This window comes from Syzygium oleosum, unplaced genomic scaffold, assembly GCF_021117445.2.
Source record: "Syzygium oleosum isolate NSW1041296 unplaced genomic scaffold, Sole_v2.1 Sole_v2.07, whole genome shotgun sequence".
Taxonomy (NCBI): Eukaryota; Viridiplantae; Streptophyta; class Magnoliopsida; order Myrtales; family Myrtaceae; genus Syzygium; species Syzygium oleosum.
Genome location: NW_026607491.1, coordinates 12,729,559 through 12,752,509, shown reverse-complemented (window position 1 = coordinate 12,752,509; position 22,951 = coordinate 12,729,559). Strand labels below are relative to the sequence as shown.

Below are 22,951 nucleotides of genomic sequence, written 5' to 3'. Positions count from 1 at the left end.
GCCGCAACTTCCGAAGTCTCAACATTACTCGCGAAAACTAAAAGATGCGTGAATTTGGCAGTTACATGATGGAAAGAAAGTGGTTGATATAAAGGCCGCCCTTCGAATCGTGCCAAGCATAGGAATTCCCCGTGCCAGGCCCATCGAATCGTGCCTCCAATTAAGTTAGAAAATTTGGCTGAAGAAAAATCCAAAAATTAATAATAAAAAAAAGGGGATAACGACACAAACAATCCATGAATTTTGGCTCAACGTGCAATGTGGTCCATGAACTTTTGATTTGTTCAATGTAATTCCTGAACTTTGGCTTAATATTCAATGTGGTCCGTAAACTTTTAATTTGTTCAATGTAGTCTTTAGATTTATTTTGTACATGTTCTATGTAGTCCCTGAACTAGAATTATTGAACATTTTCCATATTATTCATGGACTAAATTGAATATGTAATAAAAGTTGAAAGAGGACATTGAACAAATTAAAATTTGAGGGACCACATTGCACATTAGGTTAAAGTTTAGGGACTGCATTGAACGAATTAAAAGTTCATGGACCAAATTATACATTGAATCAAAATTCAATGACTATTTATGTCATTTTCCTTAAAAAAAGAGTTAAATTCCGCAATCGTTTTTCATTCTAATTTCGTCCTCATTTGTATCCCACGTTATGAGCCCAAGATATAATAACACCAGGCTTCAAATTAAGCCGACCATCAATTACTATGGCCATGTAATTTGCCTGATCACGACTTTAATCACAAGGGTTCCGCTATTTAATACTTCTCTAATCCCCAAACCCGACGTTCTCACCCGAAAGTCAAGTCGGGTCGGGTCGGGTCGGGGGATTGACCCGAGTGCTCATCAGGACACCCCTCCTCCCCCAGTTGATGACGTCATCCTGATCCCAAGAGCCCGGATAAGACGGACACGACAGCAACCTTGGGGAGGGTGGTGGGGGGGCCCCACCTCGGCCCCGCGAAGGAAAGCGATGTCCGAAGCAATTCCCACCACAAATCGGTGGGCCCCCCCCCCCGGGGCGCGCGTCACTCCAGCCAATCACGGAGCAGCTATCGATCAGACGCTCGCAGCCACTACTTTGGATACGCCCGGTTCCCACGTGTCACTCCACGCCTCACGTGCTCCTCTCTCTCTCTCTCTCTCTCTCCCTGCGTCTCTTTGCCAGTTCCATTCCATTTTCCGGGGGTGACGCAGCAGGATCGTTGCTCCCTTTGATGTCGGCCGCGCATCCGCTTCTCCCGCTGGTTTCGGCTTGAGCTACTCGGAGATGTGGCCAGGAGCGACCCGTGCCCGCGTCGTCGATCTGCTGCGCTGTCGCCGGAGGATCCGCCCCGACTCCTTCAGATATGTTTGATTGGAACGACGAAGAGGTAAGGCAGGGGAGCTTACCGTTCTTTCGATGTGCTTACTTTAACTCAAAAGTCGTTTGAGCGATGCATGAGGGAGTTTATATGGCTAGGATTAGCTGGGTTTGCTCATCAGGCTCTGCCTAAGTGTTTGCTGGATGCTTTCGACTTTTGCGAGGTCTCTTCTTTTTTTAGTAACTTGTAGTTGCTGGGAGGCTCTGTTTAGTTTGTGTTTCCAGCCCGAGTAGTCAGAGTTGTACGCTACAGTTAGAACGGTGCCTTTTAGGACCAAGCTTACTTGAACATGCTAAAAAGGTGCGTTGGTCTCGAGACTCTTGAGCTAGTTTGTGACTGTAGCGATCTCGACTCACGGTGTCGAGCACTCCGCAGGGAGGCAATGTTAGTTGGTTTTTGAGGCGACACTTCAAGGATGAAGTGGGCGTGTCGCATGGAAGATATATCTTGGACATTGGGTTGATTTCGATCCGAATTGGAGGTACATATGTAATCACTCTTTCTGGGGTCCAAAGTGGGCATTGTCGAATTGCGACATTAGTGGTGCTTAAATGGTTATGATTATGGAAAGTGCTAGAGCAAGGAGAAATCCTGATATCTTGTTACCGGGGGGGTTTGAGATGGAAATCCAATATCCCACGATGGCATATTACCAAGTGGTGTAATCAACAGTAAGGTGGACTGTACGAGTGCCTACGAAATGTGCGAACAATCATGCAATGAGCAGGACATGTTGGACCTGATGTCTGAACTCGTTAACATACCCTTCCATCAAACCTAATTCCACCGAGAAGCTTGTAAAGTATAATACTGGTTTGCGGTAGACCGATAAAGTAATTTGCCAGCATCTCTCTGATAACACAATTCCATCTCATACCTTACATTCCACTGGAACTTATTTTGCATTACGCACTCATCCGAGCCAAAGCCATATATACAAGAATATTATTTAAAAACTCAAAGTTGTTTGATAATATCTCTCATATGACTGCTGTCTTGTGGACACAAGTGGATAATTATCCACTTGCTTAAGGGTGATGCTGGCTTAGAGCTCATCTGTTTGCCGGCAACTGGACTAGCTATCTTCTTACTATCTTTTGCATGGATTGCTGTTGTTCTTCTGCAATCTATGATAATCACAATGTCTTTTGCAGTTTAGTTGTCTCTTTATTCATAGCAGTTCTTTAAATGCTGTTCACAGCTTGCTAGCATAATATGGGGCGAGTCCAAGGAGACTGATGACCATATAGTTCCTCATCCTGAAGGAAATGAAGATCATCAGAAGAAGAAAGAATGGAACCAAGAAACTGCTCCAATCAAGCCTACAGAAGAAAAGATCCTCGGGCTGAAAATTGATTTTAATGACTCAAAAACGGGAAGTAGTGCTAATATCAATAAAAAGAGATGTTCAGATGTATCTGCATTTGGCTCAGATTCATGGCCCAACCTATCTTCATCTAATGCTGTTACAAATGATACACGAACCATTGAACCAAGATATGGCTCTTTTAAAGGTGGAGAAAACATCTTGTTGCTATGCTTAGAAGATAATGATGTCATTAGAATTTGTTAAAATATCTAATTTATTCCTGACATAACCAGCAGGGCTAGATGAACCTGACAAGGCTTCTGAATGTTCCAAAAATACCCATGAAGATAAAGAACAGGGCGAATTTGTTGACTATGGCTGGTCAACCATTGGAAGCTTTGAAGATCTTGATCGGATTTTTAGGTAATTTATTTTATTTTTATGTTTGTTTGGCTTATCCCTGATTACCCAGTTAAGCTACATCATCATTCTTTCTTTCTTTCTTTCTTTCTTTTCTCGATTAGACGTCTGGTCATATCAATTGCAATGTAATTGCACCAATTCCTTACCAGACTTTTGGATGAAGCGTGAAATGGCAGTGGAGCAAGAGGCAAACAGGATTAATTAGCGCCATTCTGTCTGCCAGAATTTTATCCAGTGAATTACCTTCCTATAATGCATATATGAAACTTAATTTATCTTTCATACAAAGATTGTGTTTGGCATGTCCATCGCCTTTTTTTTATCTATGTTGTTTTTGTGATTCCATTATTGTGCTTGTAGCATTGCCCAATCTGCAGAAGATTTTGCTAATAGAATATCTGTATTACAGCCCGTCAACAAGTTCAATTAGAATAAGTCCCTTTGTTTTTCTTTTTGAGTGAGCTTTGCCTCTGTCCCCTGTTTCTGTTAGCCAAAAAATGTTATGTCCAGTGGCATCCTTTTAATTGAATATCCTCGAGTGGCGATTTTGCAGCAATGATGAGTCACTATATGGCAGTGAGAATCTTGACAGTGCAGATGAGCTATGGTCTTATAGCAAAAATGTGACTCTTAGCCCCATAAGGTCAGTCTCTGGATATGCGGATTCTCCTACTCTGCGGTCAAAACCATTAACAGGTACAGGTGCATCAGAGGGTGTGGAAATAAAAGCAGAATATGTTCAACAAGACCGCTCTGTTAGACTTGCTTACAAGGAAATGAATGACCATGCATCCACCCTCTTGCAGCACTCACAGATTCTGAAGAAAGTGGAAGATAATCAGGTATCGACTGTCAACTTAGAAACTATATATGAATGAAGATGTTTATCAGCTAAATTTATGTACCTCATTAGTCCTGTGTAACAGACAAATGTGGGCATGGTGGAAAAGGCCGCAATAGTGAACTCTGGCTTTGTTGTCAATATTTCAACCCCCGCTCAATCTGCAGAGAAGGTAGTCCTTTGGGACTATTCAAAATGCACCTGTAACCACTATACTGTATTGGATTAGTAATGCTTGGTTCCAGCTTGTGGTCACAGGCTTTGCTAGAGGGTCAGGAGTCGGAACAATAGAAAACCCCAACCTCTGGCAGAAAGCATCATTATGTCCTTTAGAGGTTGCTGAATATTATATAATATAATTTTACACATATTGACAGATGAAATATGTTGTCAATAGTCCCTCCATCAAGATTATAAAATCCTCTACTAGAAACTTGAACAGATATAGGACAAAGGAACATCCTGGTGCCCAATATAACTTCCTTTTCGTCCATGGGCTCTACTTTTACTTCATTCGCAGAGCCAAATAATTATTAATAGGATTACTTAGCTCCTTCGACATTTCGTTGGTTTCCCAAAAGAATCTGCATGTGTTAGACCAGGACTTCATCAACCTAGAAGTAACATTGTCAATATTGCAGTTGAAAATAATGCCTAGCATATGCTCTTCCTAGACTGAGCTGTATGCCTTGTTTTATTGTAGCATGAGCTGCCCTCCTTGTCTGAATGTTGACCATTTTATGACCATCTTGCTGTAGTCTCAAAAGAAGCTGCTAAGCAATCAGGATGATGCTGTGGAGGGAAGAAGCCGAGAAAGACCATTAGAAGATGTCAGTAGGGCCTGGTATTCTACTGGAGATGCAACTGGACCACATGAACACCAACTGGCGCCCCACATAATGCCATATGACAGGGCAGATTCAAGTTGGTCAAGACAGCTTCAGAATCCCGACTTTTTGCAAAAGAATCCCGTATCAAACACTTACATGGCTCTTGCAGTTGGGAATAGTGTGAATCCTTATCCACTAATGCCTCTGTTGTCCCCAAATCTATCTGGAGAATGCAAGAAGAAAAGTCTGATATCTGGCTATGAAAAATCCTCTGGAAGTGCAAACCATGTAACGAATGTTGTTGATCTTCCTGAGAAAATTTTAAGCATGACTCCCCAAGAAAAGATTGAAAAATTAAGGCGGCGGCAACAATTACAAGCAATGCTTGCTATTCAGAAACGGCAACAGCAGTTAACTCAACATGTCTCTGGTCATTCAGTTGCTGAGAAATGCGCCCAGAAGAATCAAGTGCTACATCTTGGGGGTCCTGATGGTGAAGAAGTTGCTGACATGGGCCCTGTTGCCTCTCTCGATCCAAGCTCACCTCTGGAATATGATTATTCCGACTCAATGTCTGTGGCAGTTGATGACTATTCAGTGGAGGATAACATACTTCAGCGACTTCAAGATGTAATCACCAAGGTATGCTTGACTTTCAGGTGACTCGTTTTCTGGTCACTTTTGCATATTTCCTGTGACGGTAGTAACGCCTTGCTGCAGTTGGATAGCAGGATTAGACTTTGTATGAGAGATAGCTTGTTTCGATTGGCTCAAAGTGTGATGCAAAGACAACAGATCAGTGAGACTGGCACCACCAAAACAAACACCAGACAACAGCACAAAAAGGTCGTTGAAGAAGTGAATGCTTGTGACAGGTTAGTGGCTGGTCGTGGTCTGCTTTACATATTGGTTGAATGAAGACTACTTCTGCTTTGTGTGCCCTTATGCATCAATTGAGTAGTTCATGTTTTAAATTTATTGAGTCCGGAGTATGCTGGGAAATCTTTTTCTCGGTCTACCTTCCCCGTAGTTAACACCCCCAACACATCCCCCCCCCAAATTGCAGTGCAATCTCAATCTCAAGGAATATACTAATTCCAATCTGCACTGTGGCCAGCAGGCAGGCTAAAATGGGTACTGCTGAAACAGAAACAAATCCCATAGACCGCGCAGTTTCTCATCTTCTTTTCCACAGACCTCTGGAAACTGCATCAAAGCATTCAGGGCTGGCTGAATCATCTATTTCGACTAATTTTTCTTCTGAGCGAAAAGCTGCGGGGTCGGGCAACTTGCAGGGAATAGACTTGCCGGATAGTCCCAACAGCAGACAAATTATTCCTTGCCAGGGTCCAAAGACTCCTACAAGCACGCGTACGAAGCCCCGGAAATCTGGTCAGTTTAAAGCTTCAGAGAACACCTCAAGCGATGGATGCAATGATGATGCAACTATGGAGGTTGAAGCCTGTTACTGATGAAAAGGCCAACATCATGAGGGGTAATTCCTTCCTTTATCTCTTCCATGCCTATGTGTACATTTATCGTGCTCGTTATACAGATCTACTGTTAATTTGGAGGTTTCTCTTATTGTCAGCCGAGTGGATCTTCATCAAGGGGCAGCGAGAATCCTCATCATGGGAAGCAACTAGAAGAAAAATCATCAGCACATGTCGGCAAGAAGTGTCATTTATTCTATCATGACCGAACATCCTCTCTGTTTCCTCTTGACAACTGAGGACTGTGTCTCTTCAACCATAATATAGATGATCTGTATAGGTTGCCTCCATGTTTGATTTTCAAGCTTCTCAATGTTACTGAGTATGGGCAAATGGATGTGTTCATTGTCTGAATTGCATTTGACCTTATGAGCTTGAAATAAACCTGAACAAGATAGTTCAAGGCAGTCGGCTTGTTAGTGCCATCTTCACCAAGGTTAGCGCTGGGCGATGTTTAAATTGATACCCTTTTTCGTGTACTATAGAAATTGGTAGTGTCGGAGGATTCCAACCGTTTTAACAGATTAGAGTCCACCTCTCCTGAAGTACTTAGATTGTTTGATCCTCTGTTGGTTGCCTGTGTACTTCTTTGCTGATTCAATGTGATGATGCCTTGTATGTGTCTCAGCTTGGTTTGCTGTACATGCTTTAGATGAGCCAGAGATTATGTAAGATTGTCCAATCCAATGTCAAAGCACTAAGGTTTTGGCAAGTATGTAATCGATTTTTAATTGGACTTGATATTATTTCTTTTTGGGTATTTTGGGGATAAGGAAAACGAGTGAATATGGACTTTTGTCCTGACATGCCGACGAGGGTGGTGTCTTTAGTTTTGGGTCCACTCCACCCAGTTGGAAAACGACATAACAACGTGCGCAGCTTTATCTACCCATCTATCTACGTTTGACTTCGTTAGGAAATGGAGCTTCCTGATGGGGACAAGAATATTCTCGTATTTTATCGTAAGCTACTGTTTATGGACTTTTGGCTAGTGAAACTAACGTGTGCACCCTACGCTCCTTTTGAAATGTCTTTGATATATACAGTTTACAATCACTTTGAATAAAGAAGAAGACATTAAAAATTTGATCACATTAAGGGAATTATTTGACAGGGGTAAATGCATGATGCTGATAACACTTTCCTAGCCCATGATCAAGCTTAAAGCTTTCAAATTGAGATGAACATTAGAGGAGGATGGCTTACCTCTTACCTAGTTCGAGTGCTTTTACTTCGCCAAGATTGATCAATGAAGTTGGAAAAATCACAATTGTGCGAAAGTGATTTCCATAATTTTGCAAGTCAAGGACTTGGATTGCCATTCCTTTATTATTGGTCCCACGTCTCCAAAATGTACTTCTAAAAAGCCCGAGATTGTACGAGGTAATTGTCTATAGTATATACGTAAACAAGAAAACCCCAAATTAAATCTAATCGAATCTTGAAGCATATGGTATGAAAAAGTTTAGTTGTCCTACATCACACAAAATTTTTTTTTTTTGTTTGGTAAAGGTACATCATGCAAAATTTATACATGTGAAAATAGAAAAATAGATACACCTAAGGATAACGATATATACGGGTATCTCTACGTGTACTCGTCTGGATTACACTCGCGACAGAAACCGAGTGGGGGTGAATCTCCCTCGAAAATATGTTGTAGAAAGGTTTTGAGGATGAACCAACCACACCAACCCACAAGAGTCTCTCATCCCCCACAAAACCGAACTTCTCCCTCCTCGACTCTGCATCATCATCATCATCATCATCATCATCATCATTATTCATTGCTTTCGCTTATCGGAAAAAGATCGAATTTTTAATCAAGAAAGAGACATTAAATAAGGAAAAAGAAGGGAAGAATAATAAAGAAAAAGCCACCATTTCCCAAATCCTGCAATCATATCCCTCCTCATTGCCCTGAATCTTTCTTTCGCTCGTTTGACTCCGATAAATCCAGCAAAAAATATTCAGGGTCAATGCTCTATCCACACACAATTGATTCTTGATGATATCATCAGCTGCTCCTGAGAATTCTCAGATTTCTTTCCCCCCCATCTTTTAACTACAACCAGCTTTGTGTTTTTTTTTTTTTCCATTTTGGGTCAATATATTGGGTTCTCTTTTGCCTTCTTTCCCCGTCCAATTGTTTCTTGAGCATCCATGAAAATGAGCGAATTCTATCGAGATTGCATCTGTATCGACGGTTTCTGAGAGGATCATCTATATTTCTGAGGACCCTTTTAAAGGTTAGTTTTTTTCTTCCTTTTTTTCTTGTGCAGGTTCGTTTTGCATGGAATGGTCTGTTCAATTTTGCTAAATTCCCACTTCATAACACGGATATGGATTTTATTTCGAACCCATGTTCCTTGATGCAGAGAAGAAGCTGATTGAATGGAAATATACAGATTATAGCGAATATTATTTCGTATGTTGGATTCTATGTATGGAAGCTGACATGTCTATCCGGCAAGATAATTCCGGTTCCGATGATGTCTCAGGTGATTGCTTGATAATATGTCGAAACTACTTTCCCAATAACATAACTGAAGCTAGTGCATTATGTAGATACTGCTTCTCTCTCTCCCTTTTTTTCTTTTTTTTCTTCTTCTGATAAACAGGAGGCCGATAGATGTAACGAATGTAGCATTTATCGAAAAGCAAAAAATTTGTTCTTGGCTGGTTAAATTGAGATTGCTCAAGTGAAGTTAGAAACTTGTTCTGAAATTTGATTGTGTGCCCTCTTGTTCTTGTAAGTACCGAGGTTGGCGACATGTCTAATAAGAGGATTTTGATTCTTTATAATGAAGCATCGAACAGTTAGTCCAGACAACTAATTATGTTAAGGGTCTGAAAAGCAGATCAATTAGGTACTCATCATGGTAGAGTAAGCTCAATTGGCAAGGTTGGTCTCCCCATATGATGCTGGCAATAAGGAGGAGAATGTAAGGAAGAATACATAATGTTGTGTTTCCGAGTGATGGAAAGGTTTGACTCAATCTGGAGGATTGGAATTATGAATCTCTTTTTAGCTATTGGAAAGTGATTGGAAGAAAAATTGGGATTGTGATGATTGTGCTCGATGTACTTGGCACTAATTTAACCGTAATGATACTGCACAAAACTGATAGCTGTCTTAAGAATTCTTAGTTTGTTCAATAAACAGTTTATAGCCATAACCGTGACTCTGGAGATCGTGTCATCTTGCTGATTGTCTTGATCTGCAAACAGAAGTGGTTTGTTTATTTTGATCTGCTTAATATATGAGATCTGTCTTGAATTGGTAGTATATGTTTGACAGTGAGGCACTGAGGTATGAACGCTGTGTTTCCTCATTCATATTGCTGAGGGGATGCAGAACTCTCACTTTTGCTCCTTAACATTTCTATCTCAGACCTTATTACCTTTGTAAATCTTTTATCTTTAGTTTCTGAAAAACTTTTTCTAAGCAGTACTGTCAATCTTAGATGTTTTCTGATAGTTCATTACCACACTATTGATCAATGACATTGGTGGCCTTTGCATTCTTTCTATTTGATTTGACTTCAGATCCTCTGATGACATGAGCTGGTATCATGATTATATTTTATAGTCCTATTCCCTGGTACCTACCTGAATACTTTTACAGGGACGGGGTCTTGCCTCTTTGATCTCTTGCGTTCAGAAAACCCTGGTTGGGGATGCACAAGTGACAAAAAGACATCTTATTCCGGTATCTTCAGCTTAAGTGATATCTTTATCTTATTCTGTTTTACTTGTTAAATTGTACTGCATTTGTCTCTTTCTCCATGAGTCTTCCATGTCAATTACTGAACTTCAGCAGATGCCAAACATGATGTAATTTAGTTTCAGAGTGATGTAATTTAGTTAGATATCACACTAGGAGATAGTAGTTTCCCATTTCATATTAACCAGACTAATTTTTTCACTTATGAACTTCTTTTACGTCTTCCTTGAGTTTGTAATTGTCTACACTGATTGTCATCCGTAGTGCACAAAGAAGTAGTTCTCTGCCCTGTCCCACAATTGTCATTATGGGTTTGAATTAGAAATTGTCTCATGTATGTTTTTATACCCATTAACAGGAGCACGACAAAGGCTTGAGAAACTAATGTCACAGCCTGGTAATGAGTTCTGTGCAGATTGTGGCTCCCCAGATCCAAAATGGGTGTGAGTACTAGAGACTCAGAAATTCGTTCTTTGAATCTTTCATATTTCTTTTCATAAGCAGGAAGACTTGTGACACAAGAAATCAGACTCTCTCGAAAAGCAAATATATAACATGACTGCAAATGGGCATAGTACTCCTATCTATTACTTCATGAAATATCTGCACATTAATGTAAATTCTCACTCTAAAATCCAATGGATCTGAATGGATAAGAGGAGTTCTTGAAGTTGTCTGCACCATATTTTCCACATTACTGCACAAACTTTTATACATCCTTTCCTTAATTTTTATCATTTTATACATAGACTGCATAAAGGTTGTTGTTTCCTTCAGTGTCTCCAAAGAGATATTATGATTAAACATTTCCTTTTGTGCATCTCAGATCTTTGACTCTGGGAGCATTTATATGTATCAAGTGCTCTGGTGTTCACAGAGGCCTTGGAGTGCACATTTCAAAGGTATGATATCTCTTGGAGCTCAGGTCCGAGGACTAGTCTTACCATTAATGCTGATCATAGATAACACTAGTATCACCTGGTCGTCATGACTTAAAGAGAAGAGCCCTTAACTATGTTTTCAATTGCAACAGGTTCTGTCAGTAAAACTAGATGAGTGGACAGACAAGCAAGTCGAAGAATTAGTAGAGATGGGTGGAAACACTGCAGTAAACCTGAAGTATGAAGCTTGCATTCCGGATAACCTCAGAAAACCAAAAGCGGATTCCTCTATAGAAGAGCGGTCTGATTTTATTAGGTAATGCTAGTACGCAAACCTTGAAGTAAGTTTTAACATGAACTTTGCAGCAACCTAAAGCAAAATGTACTTCTTGTAATACTCAGGAGGAAATATGAGCTGCTAGAATTTTTGAACTCTTACGAACAGATGGCCTGCCCCTTCCCACCATCTAATTATAGATTCCCATCGTCGTCCCAAAGCAGCTCTTCTAGCAGTAGTGCTATTCAAGAGAAAAGACAGTTTGAGAAACAACCGACGAAGCATCGGATTGGGCAGGCATTTCGTAACAGCTGGGGAAGGAGGGAGACCGACCATAAGGCCTACAAGAAGAAATGCTCATCGGTATGATTTGTCTGTCTTTCCTATTTTTATTTACTGGCTAATTCAACTGCTTTTGATTTGTTATCCGGATTATTTGATGGAGAAACTCCACCAAAACAAGTTCTGTTTGCACTTGTTGGAGCTGCAAGTAAGAGGAATGATAATAATAGTTGGGGGTTTCACTTGGAAAGAAATTATATCCTGATAATAGATTGGGTAGAAGCAAGGGTTGCAATGCGCTAGATCAGGCAATGTTACATATTGTGAATCCAGCAACAAAGACCTTATAGCTTCCATGTCTACTTTTCTATAGGCAGGAATGGTTGAATTTGTTGGTCTAATAAAGGTCAACGTGGTAAGAGGCACCAACCTAGTTATTCGGGATGTGATGACCAGTGACCCTTACGTCATCCTTGCTTTGGGGCACCAGGTGAGCCTTCCGATCGGAACTGGTTGATAATGGTCTTGTGGTTAAGTTGATGGAGTTATGAAATTGTTTAGCATTGAGTTAGTTATTTTCCTCTTGTTAATGCCTTGTTGCAGTCAGTGAAAACGCGTGTTATAAAGAACAACCTGAATCCAGTGTGGAATGAGAAGCTGATGTTGTCAATTCCGGAAAACGTCCCTCCTTTAAAAGTGGTATGGAGCTTATATCCTAGATGACCTCTTGCAGTTTAATTTAGTGGAGAGGCATTAGAAGTAAATAATATGAAGATGTGTTCTCTGGACTCGTTTAACATTTGTTGGTACCGATACTCTATATACCATATGTGTGCTAATTGACCCCTTAGACAAGTCACTAAATGATATCAGAACAGTAAGACAAGTTACTTTAGTGTATACAATATGGTTGGATCTTCTTGGAAACTTTAAGCTCTTTCATGATGACCCTGAAATGGAACTGGGACAATGTCATCGTTCCCCAACTTGTCTGGTACTCTTTTCAGCTTCTATGGGGTCACCAAATTGAATATAAATTTGTGGCCAGAGGTTTTATTGGCAAGACAAGTCTCAACATTGCAAAACTCGTGATTGTTCATGGCACAGCCAAAGAGTTTGGTGAAGTGGTACTGTTTCTCTCAGGTTTTTACCATAAGATACAGAGAGTTTAAATTAGCCAGAGTTCGTAAACTGTCTGTCAAGAGGTAGCAAAATCCAGCTTTGGCCTTGAAAGTAATTAATAACATAATTTTGCATATGCAGCTCGTATATGACAAGGACACGTTCAAGACGGATGATTTTATGGGAGAGGCCGAGATAGACATTCAGCCCCTACTGTCTGCCGCCAAAGCATATGAAAGTTTCACCATTGATGAGTCGATGCAGCTCGGGAAATGGGTTGCAAGCAGAGATAATACCCTAGTGAAAGACGGTGTCATCAGCTTAGCCGATGGTAAAGTAAAACAGGACATAACTTTAAGATTGCAGAATGTCGAGCGGGGAGAGCTTGAAATTGAGCTTGAATGTGTTCCCCTTACTCAGTAGCTTGAAAATTAGTCTGACCAGATTATAGTGATATGCGTGTAACAGAGTTTGACATTGTTTGGTACATATACTGCTAGGGTTGTTTTGTTCATTGCTGGAAAAATTTGTTTGAATGTTTGTTGGTGATCGAGATTAGAACTCATAAATTGAGTTGGTTTTCCAAAGCACACTAAATAACAAAAATAGAAACGAAAAGTCAAGTGTCTGGACCCTAACAAGGACAGTATTTTTCCATGAATCTGCCCTAGATCGTAATATACTTCTTCTCTTTTCCAAACTTTGTGCAGTGAGATTTTGAGAGTTTTCCTTCTGTAATTAATCTTATTGCATTTCGTTGGAGAAAGCCAGCTTTATCTCCGAACGTGGTTAAGAAAATCAAAACATTTCTCTCTTCTTTTCCTTCTGTCTAAGCTAATACACTGAGTAACACAGTAATAAACGCAAGACACGATGAGAGATTCCAACAACTAGTATGGATTCGCGAAACGAGAACATAGATTACAAGAAGGTCGGTGATGAGTGGAGAGCGTCAGGGTGATGGGTCATCGAAAAACAAATAGTTGCTCAGTGAGCAAGAAGGTACCAGACAGACACAGTTCATTTACATGGAGTCCTGGCCACCATTAGGAAGACATCCTTTGTGTACAAGATCCTTAAAATCCATAGACTGCATCATCTACGAGGTTCAGTTGATGAGGTTCACAACTCTTAACCGAACCTGCGAGTCAATGAGAAATCACCATTATCCTTAAAGGCATTATGCTCAATGACCTATTCTGTTCTACCAACTCTATGTCTTCCTCATGAAAGCTGTTTATTTCCCACACATTCAGGAACAGCTCCGCACGATCACCTGCGACATCCAAATGAAGCGTAACTGACTAGCTCAACCTTCTACCACCAACAATGGCTACAATGCACAGTAATATCTTCACAGCACGACAAAAAAAATTACCAACGGTGCAACTCGAGTAGCCGAGCCTCTGATCCACCCATAATGACATTAGTCAAGAAAGCATACAGATATTCGGGGATCACGATGAACTAATCATTGAGTCATACATCATCAGTTATCTCTGATCTTGATGACCCAAGTCTCGTTATAGTAAAAATGAGGAGATCATCACTGACAGCATTATTGACCTGGCTCAGCAAATTGCTGTAGAAACATTTCCGTATCGAAGCATAAAATACTAGCCAAGATCGATTCAATCCCGAAGCAACTGATAATATGCATATAGAGGAGTGACTCCCATGACTATCCTGTAGCAGAACTAGAAGGCATATCCCAATCAGCAAACTCTTATCTGAAGTACCAATTCAACAAAGAAGAACCCAAATAAGAGCAATTCCGAATGCTCTATGTGAACCAAAATTTCCAGGTTGCTTACACCATGCATTAGCACGATCATGATACCCAACCCTTCTAGTTTCAAGAGTCACGTAACTTGAATCAATCAAACAGAACTCCAAATTAGATGATGACAAAGGTCCTAAATTTGAAACTTCAGGCATAGTCCCAGCTAACATTGGAGAATATAGCATGAAGAAACAAGAAAGCAATATAATAGCATAACTGCTCTCCTTATAGCATCACTATCACCTATACATGATACACACGTCAAGGTAATTTCAGAAAATAAATGGACACATACCACAAATACAAATCATGTGACTAAACATCCCAAACCTCTGTATCAATCAGCATAAGTAATTTTGCAAAAGCCACAACAGTTGCAGGAACTACTGCACGTGCAGTAGTTAAGTGATGGCAACTGTAACATGAAAAAGACTCTGATCCTAGGAAGCAGAGAAATACTTCCAATTTTATCGCAGTAAACATTTTGTGAACCTAGAGAAACATCCTACTGAATATAATCCTTTGTAGTACAGATGTAAAGCTGTTCATGACATCACTAAGCAGAAAAATGGCTGGCCACGAGCTTCATCCTACTTTGAATTGGAGTTTAGAGTCACAAAAAGCATCAAGTATAGAAGTTCCATCTCGGTAACATAGACATTAGCTTGTCATTGACAAACATCCTCCTTCAGAATTTGCCCCAAATAATTCAGAACGGTAATCGCCAAGAATAGACAATACCAAGTACAAAAGGAATATCAATTGCCCCTCTCCTCTTATCATAATTTGTGAAAACAACCGCAAATCTTCTCAAGTCAAATTATTATTTACATTCCAAGGAGGGTAAATCTCTCCTGCATAAGTACAAAAGCAACAGCCAAATTGTCGCTTCGATTTTACATACGATAACTTACTACCCCAGTTCATGGAGTTGATGAACCATTAGTTCCCAGCCAAAAGAGTCCAGAAAATCCAGGAAAAATACAACATTGGAACGATTAAGGGGACGCATCATTGCCGGCTCCTGCAGTTTATCATTCGCATCAAGAAATAACCTCCCCAGCGACACGTAGCAATTAACATTACCAATATGTATTGGCCCAAGTTCAAGAACCACATTCCGGACACCGCATCAACCCATTCTCGTTACATTCAAAGCACCTCTTGAGCACCCCCTCATCTTCATCAAACACCTTCCTACTTCCATCGCAGTTCGTGCACGGCACAAACCTCTCGTCCCCACAGCCCTCACACACAAATCCCGGCGCTTTCTTAGGAAAACGTTCGAGGATTTTTGCCAATTCACCGGTTTCATACATCTGTCTGATCGCATCGGCTCCGCCCACATACGTGCCCCCGATAAACACCTGCGGCAAGCTTACTCTTTTCTCGCCCAACACACCCTGCAGCTCCTTCTTATATGCCAAATCCATCGAAACGTCCCGCTCGTCGACCCACACTCGAAAGCCCCTAAATATCGTCCGCACCGCATAACAGTCCTCGTAAGTCCTCCGAATGCCATGCAAGCTAGTGAAGTACACCACGATCCTGTCCTCAGTACCCGGCAGCCGAATCGACGAGTTATTGCCAAAGCTCGAGCCAATAGATTTCGCGGGCTTTAACCTGGAAAGAAGCTGCGATTGGAATTGCACCTGCAAATGCAGCTTGTCGGCGGCAGCGGCGGCGGCGGCGGCGGGGACGGGGGCGGGCGGGGGTTTCGGGGAGTCGAAGAAATTGCGGAGCTTGAGGACCTTCCCTTTGAAGGACTCGATGGAACTGTAGAACTTCCTGATGGAACCGGCCCGCTCGAGGGAGGGGTGGTGATCGACCAAAGCCTTGGGCTGCATGGTGAGCGACCGGTTGAAGAGCGAGCTCCTCTGCTTGCCGGCCAATTCGCAGTCGCTCCCCGAGCCCGCCATTGCCGAGATCCCACCACGATCGGCCCCCCAAGAAACCCGGGCCGGAACGACGCTCGACCGCCGGAAATCGTTGCCGGGGGACGCCGGAGCAGGACGATCGGGAACGTGCGAAGGAAGGGGGGGCGGCGAGGACAAGCGGCGGAAGTGACGAACAGCAGCTGGAACTGATCGACGGTGAAGAAGAAGAAGATGGAGATGGAGATGGTGGCGGTGTTGGCCGTGTTGGAATGACGTGATGGGAGGCGCGAAGACGTGCCGTGCGAAAAAGCAGGGAGCTTTCGAATCACTTTCAGAAGAGAGAGAAAGGAGAGAGAGAAGGAGGAGGGAGGAAGGAGGAGGAGAAGAAGGAAGACTTTTGGAATGGCGTAGGGGTGGAGGAGAAATGATGATGATGATGATGATGATGATGATGAGGTTTTTGGGGACGCACCGCCTAACTTTTTGAATTTTTCTCCGGTAAAAGGAGATGGACCGAAAAAGAAAAAACATGAGAAAAAAAGGGTTCTTGATTTTTCGTCGCCGTTGAATCTTTGCAATGCGCGTGAGATGTATATGATCGAAGATCTTACCATTTCTCTCTTTTCTTTTTCTTATAGAATTTATGTCACTTTTAATTGATACTAAGAGAAATATTTGCTAATTCTTCTCAAATCGCGACTAAATTTTATTTATTATGGACTTACATATGATGCGCATTGATTTATTCGACGGGAAATTAGAAGTTATTAGTCAATGCGGTATTGAGAATAATTGCTACACCGATCGAGATGGTAAGAAGATAGGCTATTGATGCATCTTAGCAATTCGTTAATTTCATGTTGGACTTTTTTTTTGGGTCTGAATTTTTCGTGGTGAATTTATAAATATTAAATAGGATATTTCTTTTCTTGGGGGCGTCGAACGGATAAGATTCAATGGATGAAATCCAATGGCCCCCATGTGTAGCCAGTGGGAAGGAAAAGGTTCTCCAACTAAAATGTTATTGTCACCCCCCACACTATCTCATAGCTCTCTATTTGGTTAGGTAGAATAAGGGACAGTTGAGAAATTTAATTGTGCCTAACCACTAATTACATACATCATCTACATCTTTTCTTCAAAAAAAAAATTGTAGTCTAGTCGAAGAATCGATAATAATTTTAAAAAATAGCACGAGAAGTAATTGACGCAGTGGACAAAATCTTATCATAGCATATAAATCATATAATTTATTATGGAATTTAATGTTGATTTCGACTCTTTGATATTATCTATATATAGGAGTATGTCTAGACGATATGGCGAGTTTCACGACCTTACAGAAATTTAGTCAAGTCTTTTTTTTTTATGGAGTGTGGGATAAATTATATGTTTCTCTTCCCATTTATATGTTCCAGGGAGGATTGATTTTATGATCGGCGATTTATCAGCGCATTTAGAAAGTTGGTAATCCGAAAACAAAAGTCATTAATACGAAACGACTAACGTAAATGAAAGATCGTGATCGTTTATTAAAAGGCACCGGTTATTAGTGAAGAATCGTTGGTTCAATCGGATTTGTAGAATCTTCTTTCTAGGAAAAGAAGTTGTACACACTTGGTATGTGCATCTGCTTTTGTTTAAACCATTAAGTTTGATCAATGCCATGGTCAAGTTGGATGGCACCAAATGACATTTGACGATCTATACATATGTTTGGAGGCATGCAGTGGAGTGTCCCTATTCTCAAATATGTCTGAATTTGTCAAATCTTTAGGCCATCTGCAGAAAACATCAAATAACAGAGATTCCATCGGACGAGTGACAAATGCATTAGTCATTAATTTATTTCATGAAAGATGGGAGATTCCAATCAAGGGTCACATCTGACCACTAACCATTTCAAGAATATTCATCATCAGCCTGAGTAATGAGTCACTAATTAGATATATATGACAAGAACAGATGGGTTGTCTTATCTCAGAAATTCATGTGATTTCTCATGGAGGTTCTATCCTTCTCAGTCACTTGCTGCTAAGTTGAGAAATGGGTGATGCAGGAAATTTTCTATTACTGAGAGAATAATATCAAAACTTGTGCATCCAGACAAGACAATAAAAATGCCTGTTCTTTTGCCTCTGATTCAGTAAACTCAACTCAAACTCGTGCAAGATTGCTCGAGCAACCGGACTTTCTTATGATCTATTATCAGTCTACAACAACATGGTATTCTTGAGTCTCCATAGAAAGAGCAATCTCATCAGCAAGCAAAAAGCAAGTGGACAACCATCCACTCAAAGCTCCCCATACCTGCATCGCCACCCAAATTATCATCGTGCTTCTCACGGCCATTCCTCCCTTCCTTCATTTATTAATAAGCAACTTCTTTTCTGCAAATTGTAAACCGAGGAGAGAGAGAGAGAGCGGGGGGACCCTCTAGCAAGGGAAGGTTTTAGAGGAAACCCACTTACAGATTGGAGTCTTGGTGATGTTGGAAAAGTTTCCTCAAGATGAAGAAGAAGAGAGGAGAGTTTCGTGTTCTGAGCCTGGACAAAGCCTTCACTAATGTAATAATGTCCTATTTGCTCGTGTAGGTGAATATAAACCTTCAAATATGCTGCTTCTTACATCACAAATAAATTATTATGATGAGCAGAGTCATAGTTATCTGGGTCCTGCCACACTGGCAAGAAAACAAGGACAAGCGCTTCCACAAACCGTTGGTTACTCGTGCTCCTACCTGTAATGGCACTGTTTGATCTTATGGAATGTATCAGCTGGTCCTGCTCTCTCTCTCTCTCTCTCTCTCTCTCTCTCTCTCTCTCTCTACCCCTGCATGCAGCTGCTATCTTTCTTCTCAAAACTGGATGTGTGGCTAGGATTTAGCCCCCTTAGATACACTGCCTGAGCAAGAAAAAGTGGGGCACGCTACTGATTTCGCAAATATTTCACCTTCAAATGCATTGAAATTTTTTAAAGGTCCAAAACAAGTCGGTCTTAGCCGAAGTATGTGATGAAGCTATTGCTCGTAAGCCGTAAGAGATTGACTTCCACATGGTATTGAAGGATATTTACATGCCTGATGTCACCGGCCCCAGTCTGTCCCGTTTTCAAGAGAATAGTATGGTCCGATCGGACTGTCTTGCACAAATTCGGAGCAGAAAAGAGGGTGTTGGATATAATTTTGGAACAGTTGACAGAACTAGGATTCATGTACGCGCAAGAACCCCACCCGACAACACACGCACACACACGCTGAGAGAGAGATCCCAAAAAAAAATCTGCCTCAAGATGATTAAAATATTATTACATCGGTCCCTCAAAACAACAGGAACAATTAGTATGACTTCCCACAATGTATCAAGCTCCCAGCACCCAAGAAAAGACCAAAAATGGCTGCACTGCCAAGTGTAGTTTGCCCCACATACCTAATCTTCATCAGTCCAGGAACCTGCAAAATAACAAAGGCATCCTTTCAGGGAAAAGTCTATTTGCAATGACATGGGAGAAAAATTAATGCCAAATACTTGATTTTTCCAACACGATAACCTCAACTCTTAAAACCAGCATTAATAAACAAAGATAAAACACGGTCTGCCTACCTAATAAGTTTTAGTTAAATTATAAACTTTCCGCAACCAATGCCTCCAGGTATACATTCTCAAAGGCAGAGTAAAACAATTGGAACAAACAAAAACCCACATACATCTGTAATGTGCATCCATACAACTTCACAGTGGCCTCCTGGTAGAAAGGGAACTGAAGCAAATAAAAATTTCACCCGGGAGATGATAGCTTTTCATTCCGAATCTGGTCATATCATGATATATGATTTGTTACCATGCCTCCTGGTATGCATTCTCACAGGCAGAGTAACACAATAGGAACAAACATAAACCCACCTACATCTGTAATGTGCATCAAGAAGACATCACAACGGCCTCCTAGTCGAAAGGGAACTGAAGCAAATAAAAATTGCCCCCAAGAGATGATCACTTTTCATTCCAAATCTAGTCATATCATGATATATGAATTGTTACCATGCCTAAAAAAAATCTTGAAAAGAAAATTGAAATCAATCATTCCGTCTGGAAAGAATTTCAAAATTACTGATAAGACGATCTCTAGCTAGGTGATTGAGTTATTGCTTCAGCTGCAACTGCTTAGTTTGACACACAGTGAGAATGGATATAGAAAGAAGGATCAAATTAACCCTTTCATAATGCTCATCTGAAAGATATTGACTTCTGCAACAAGTGGAGGAAAAAGCATCCCGAAATTGACTTCAGAGGGAGGAGAAAACCAAGCTAGTTGATAGTTCTACAAAAAAAGGACCGAAGCTTTGTATAATTTTCTTCGTCTTTAGGGTAAAGTTCTTGTCTCTTTATATTCTCCTCTTATCCTTCTTCAGTGGCAGGCTGAGGTTGGTGTTGAGGTAAAGGAGCATAAAACTATTAGATGCAGATTTCCAAGTCACTCAATCATAGACGAAGCATACCAAGTATGATATTCTATACAGATGATTATTTCAAAGACGCCCACAACTTAATAGCTCTATTGGACAAAGGAAACCAGATATCAATGTTCCTCAGGTATCAATATTCAAGTACTAGTTAACTGAATATATGGAATATGAAGCCAAAAAAAAAAGCGTATACATGTACACACAAAAACAGATCCCTCCCATATGAAGAGGGTGCTTGTTTTACGAAAAACGAATGATTTAGAAAACATTTTCTTAAAAATAATTACTCGTATTGCTTGAAGTAATAAGTCAATGAAATATGTTTTCATTATTGACAACAATTTATGTATAACATTTTCATGAATGGTGAAAATATTTTTTCATTCATTCATTTTTGTAAGCAAGCAATTATTTTTAGGAAAATGTTTTCCAAATCAATTATTATCCGCAAAACAAACGGAACCGAAAGGAAGAGCGCTTCTTCTTAATATAGAAGAGTAATTGTCATTATTGCTAATACAAAAAGCCAAAAATGAGCTCATAACCATCATGATTTGGAAAGGCATTGCTAATCTTCTTCTAAATCCCTAGTATGAACAACCCTACATGTAAGCTGAAATGGAACAGTCAAACAAATAACGGTTCCTTTCTCACATTTATGACTTAGAATGGAAGTCCGAAAATTTGTCCAAGAAGGAAAAAATTCCATCTTCCCAGTTCCTAATAGAGGTAAGAACTACAAGGAGAGATTGGCCATTCTGCATTTATATTTTTATGTGAAAAATAGAGGATAGAACGCCGTACCTTGTATCGGATAGCCTCATATGTCCCATAAACAGCACCTGCATCAGCCATGCACATGTTGTAAGCACAAAGAAACAAACTTAGAGAGCACAAAATGAAATAAAGACACAGATGCACAAACTTCCCAAGCAAGATAACGAACAAAATTTCGGATAATAGAATTAACAGATGGTTGTCCAAGGCCAGAGACTTATGGAAGCCAAGTCAGAAGCAAGAAAGACTGCTTAGCATCTTTAAGCATTGCTTACTAAAGCCACCTCAAGAAAATCTCAATAAAAAGTGGTAAAACGTAAGTAGCATCGTTTTGTCCTCCTATCCAACATCTTCTCTTTCTACCATACTCGACTATGAAACACGTATCTCCATCTCATGACATAAAACATAACAACAATATATTCTGACAAAAAAAAAAAGCTTCACATAGAAAACCATCCTGTTGGACTGTCAGCTTTACTAATACATATTTATTGCATTTTCCAGCATTTACAATTTTAAATTATCTGGAAGCAATATCTGACTAACAATTCCAATATGTAAGTGGTTCCTACTAACAACTGTTAATCCCTTTGTAGTAAAAGTAAGAGATTTGCAGATGGAGAAATTCAGTAAATCCCAAAACTTTAACTCCTTCAGATTGGAAGAGATGCCACAAAAGATTAAGACTTCCTCCCTCCAAGAAAGAAAAGGGTATAGAGAGACTGGTGCTGCCTACAGATGGACGAAATCGTCAGCAGCACCAGCACACGAGTTCCCCACGGCAATAACACTGAAAACAACCGCGCCTTATCTGTGCCCTATCTAGCTATAAGGTCAGCTAATCAACAATGCTCTTAGGCCACGCGCAAAACCCAAATACTATTTCACTTAAATACGCCCTTAGTCATAAACCCACAAGGCAGAACCCGAACAAGAACATCTATACCCGCACACCCTCTTAAACAACGACAGTTTAACATAGATTTCAAGGGCTATCTTAGTCCAAGCTCCATCTGGGTCACAACAAAAGCCAACCATTCAGAGCGTATATCACGACAATGGGGCGATCGAGAGACGGTCCGTCGAATCGACTCGATCGACCACGACCCACGATACATCTACCGGAACAAAAAGACTTAAAACTGCAGAGAAGGGTCGATGCAGGGGCTTTCCCTGCTTCTCGTCCCGGGCACTTGAAAACAGCGAAACGAGGAGAAAGAGATTAGGGTTAGGAGCGAAGGGAGGTTACCAACGGCGCCGCCGATTGCGCCGCCGACCGCGACGCCGGCTCCGACCCGCGCCAAGCAGCTGTCCCTCGCCATCCGTCGATACCTTGCGGCGGCGTCTCTGTCTTCTTCTCTCTGGGCGTGCGTGCGTGCGTGCGTGCGAGACGACCGTGCGTACTGCGAGCGCGGTCGGCGATTCTTTGCTTCTTATAGCTGCTTCGATGTCGACGCGATGCGAGTGCGAGTACTTGAATGCT

The 22,951-nt window shown here is 40.9% G+C and overlaps 4 protein-coding genes across 11 annotated transcripts; 2 read left to right on the top strand and 2 right to left on the bottom strand.

Annotated features, from left to right (window-relative positions):
• Positions 1-1,132: 1,132 nt before the first annotated feature.
• On the top strand, positions 1,133-6,681 carry LOC115669079 (protein LNK2-like). 6 transcript variants are annotated; one of them, XM_030590520.2, is made up of 8 exons: positions 1,133-1,387; positions 2,580-2,892; positions 2,981-3,110; positions 3,664-3,952; positions 4,037-4,123; positions 4,710-5,423; positions 5,502-5,656; positions 5,902-6,681. In XM_030590520.2, exons 1-8 carry the CDS (start codon positions 1,364-1,366, stop codon positions 6,251-6,253), a joined length of 2,064 nt encoding a protein of 687 aa, XP_030446380.1. In that variant the 5' UTR covers positions 1,133-1,363; the 3' UTR covers positions 6,254-6,681. The 6 variants fall into 6 exon arrangements, with proteins under 6 accessions (XP_030446380.1, XP_056169087.1, XP_056169088.1 ...); XM_056313112.1 differs by lacking the exon at positions 4,037-4,123 and having other exon boundaries at positions 1,136-1,387; positions 5,899-6,276; positions 6,373-6,681; XM_056313113.1 differs by lacking the exon at positions 4,037-4,123 and having other exon boundaries at positions 1,136-1,387; positions 5,899-6,276; positions 6,356-6,681.
• Positions 6,682-8,078: 1,397 nt separating this feature from the next.
• On the top strand, positions 8,079-13,077 carry LOC115669478 (probable ADP-ribosylation factor GTPase-activating protein AGD11). 2 transcript variants are annotated; one of them, XM_030590762.2, is made up of 10 exons: positions 8,079-8,523; positions 8,653-8,775; positions 9,903-9,986; positions 10,360-10,444; positions 10,828-10,903; positions 11,035-11,198; positions 11,285-11,522; positions 11,815-11,931; positions 12,045-12,140; positions 12,705-13,077. In XM_030590762.2, exons 2-10 carry the CDS (start codon positions 8,721-8,723, stop codon positions 12,984-12,986), a joined length of 1,197 nt encoding a protein of 398 aa, XP_030446622.1. In that variant the 5' UTR covers positions 8,079-8,523; positions 8,653-8,720; the 3' UTR covers positions 12,987-13,077. The 2 variants fall into 2 exon arrangements, with proteins under 2 accessions (XP_030446622.1, XP_056169023.1); XM_056313048.1 differs by having other exon boundaries at positions 8,079-8,556.
• A 2,076-nt stretch (positions 13,078-15,153) lies between these two features.
• LOC115669730 (uncharacterized protein At5g39865) lies at positions 15,154-16,657 on the bottom strand. Its single transcript, XM_030590895.2, has one exon. It carries the CDS (start codon positions 16,263-16,265, stop codon positions 15,453-15,455), a length of 813 nt encoding a protein of 270 aa, XP_030446755.1. The 5' UTR covers positions 16,266-16,657; the 3' UTR covers positions 15,154-15,452.
• Positions 16,658-19,485: 2,828 nt separating this feature from the next.
• Positions 19,486-22,951, bottom strand: LOC115669783 (uncharacterized). Of its 2 annotated transcripts, XM_056313500.1 has the most exons (4): positions 22,718-22,951; positions 21,493-21,530; positions 19,926-19,967; positions 19,486-19,674 (listed from the first exon to the last, which is right to left on the bottom strand). In XM_056313500.1, exons 1-4 carry the CDS (start codon positions 22,788-22,790, stop codon positions 19,561-19,563), a joined length of 267 nt encoding a protein of 88 aa, XP_056169475.1. In that variant the 5' UTR covers positions 22,791-22,951; the 3' UTR covers positions 19,486-19,560. The 2 variants fall into 2 exon arrangements, with proteins under 2 accessions (XP_056169475.1, XP_030446770.1); XM_030590910.2 differs by lacking the exon at positions 19,926-19,967 and having other exon boundaries at positions 22,718-22,935.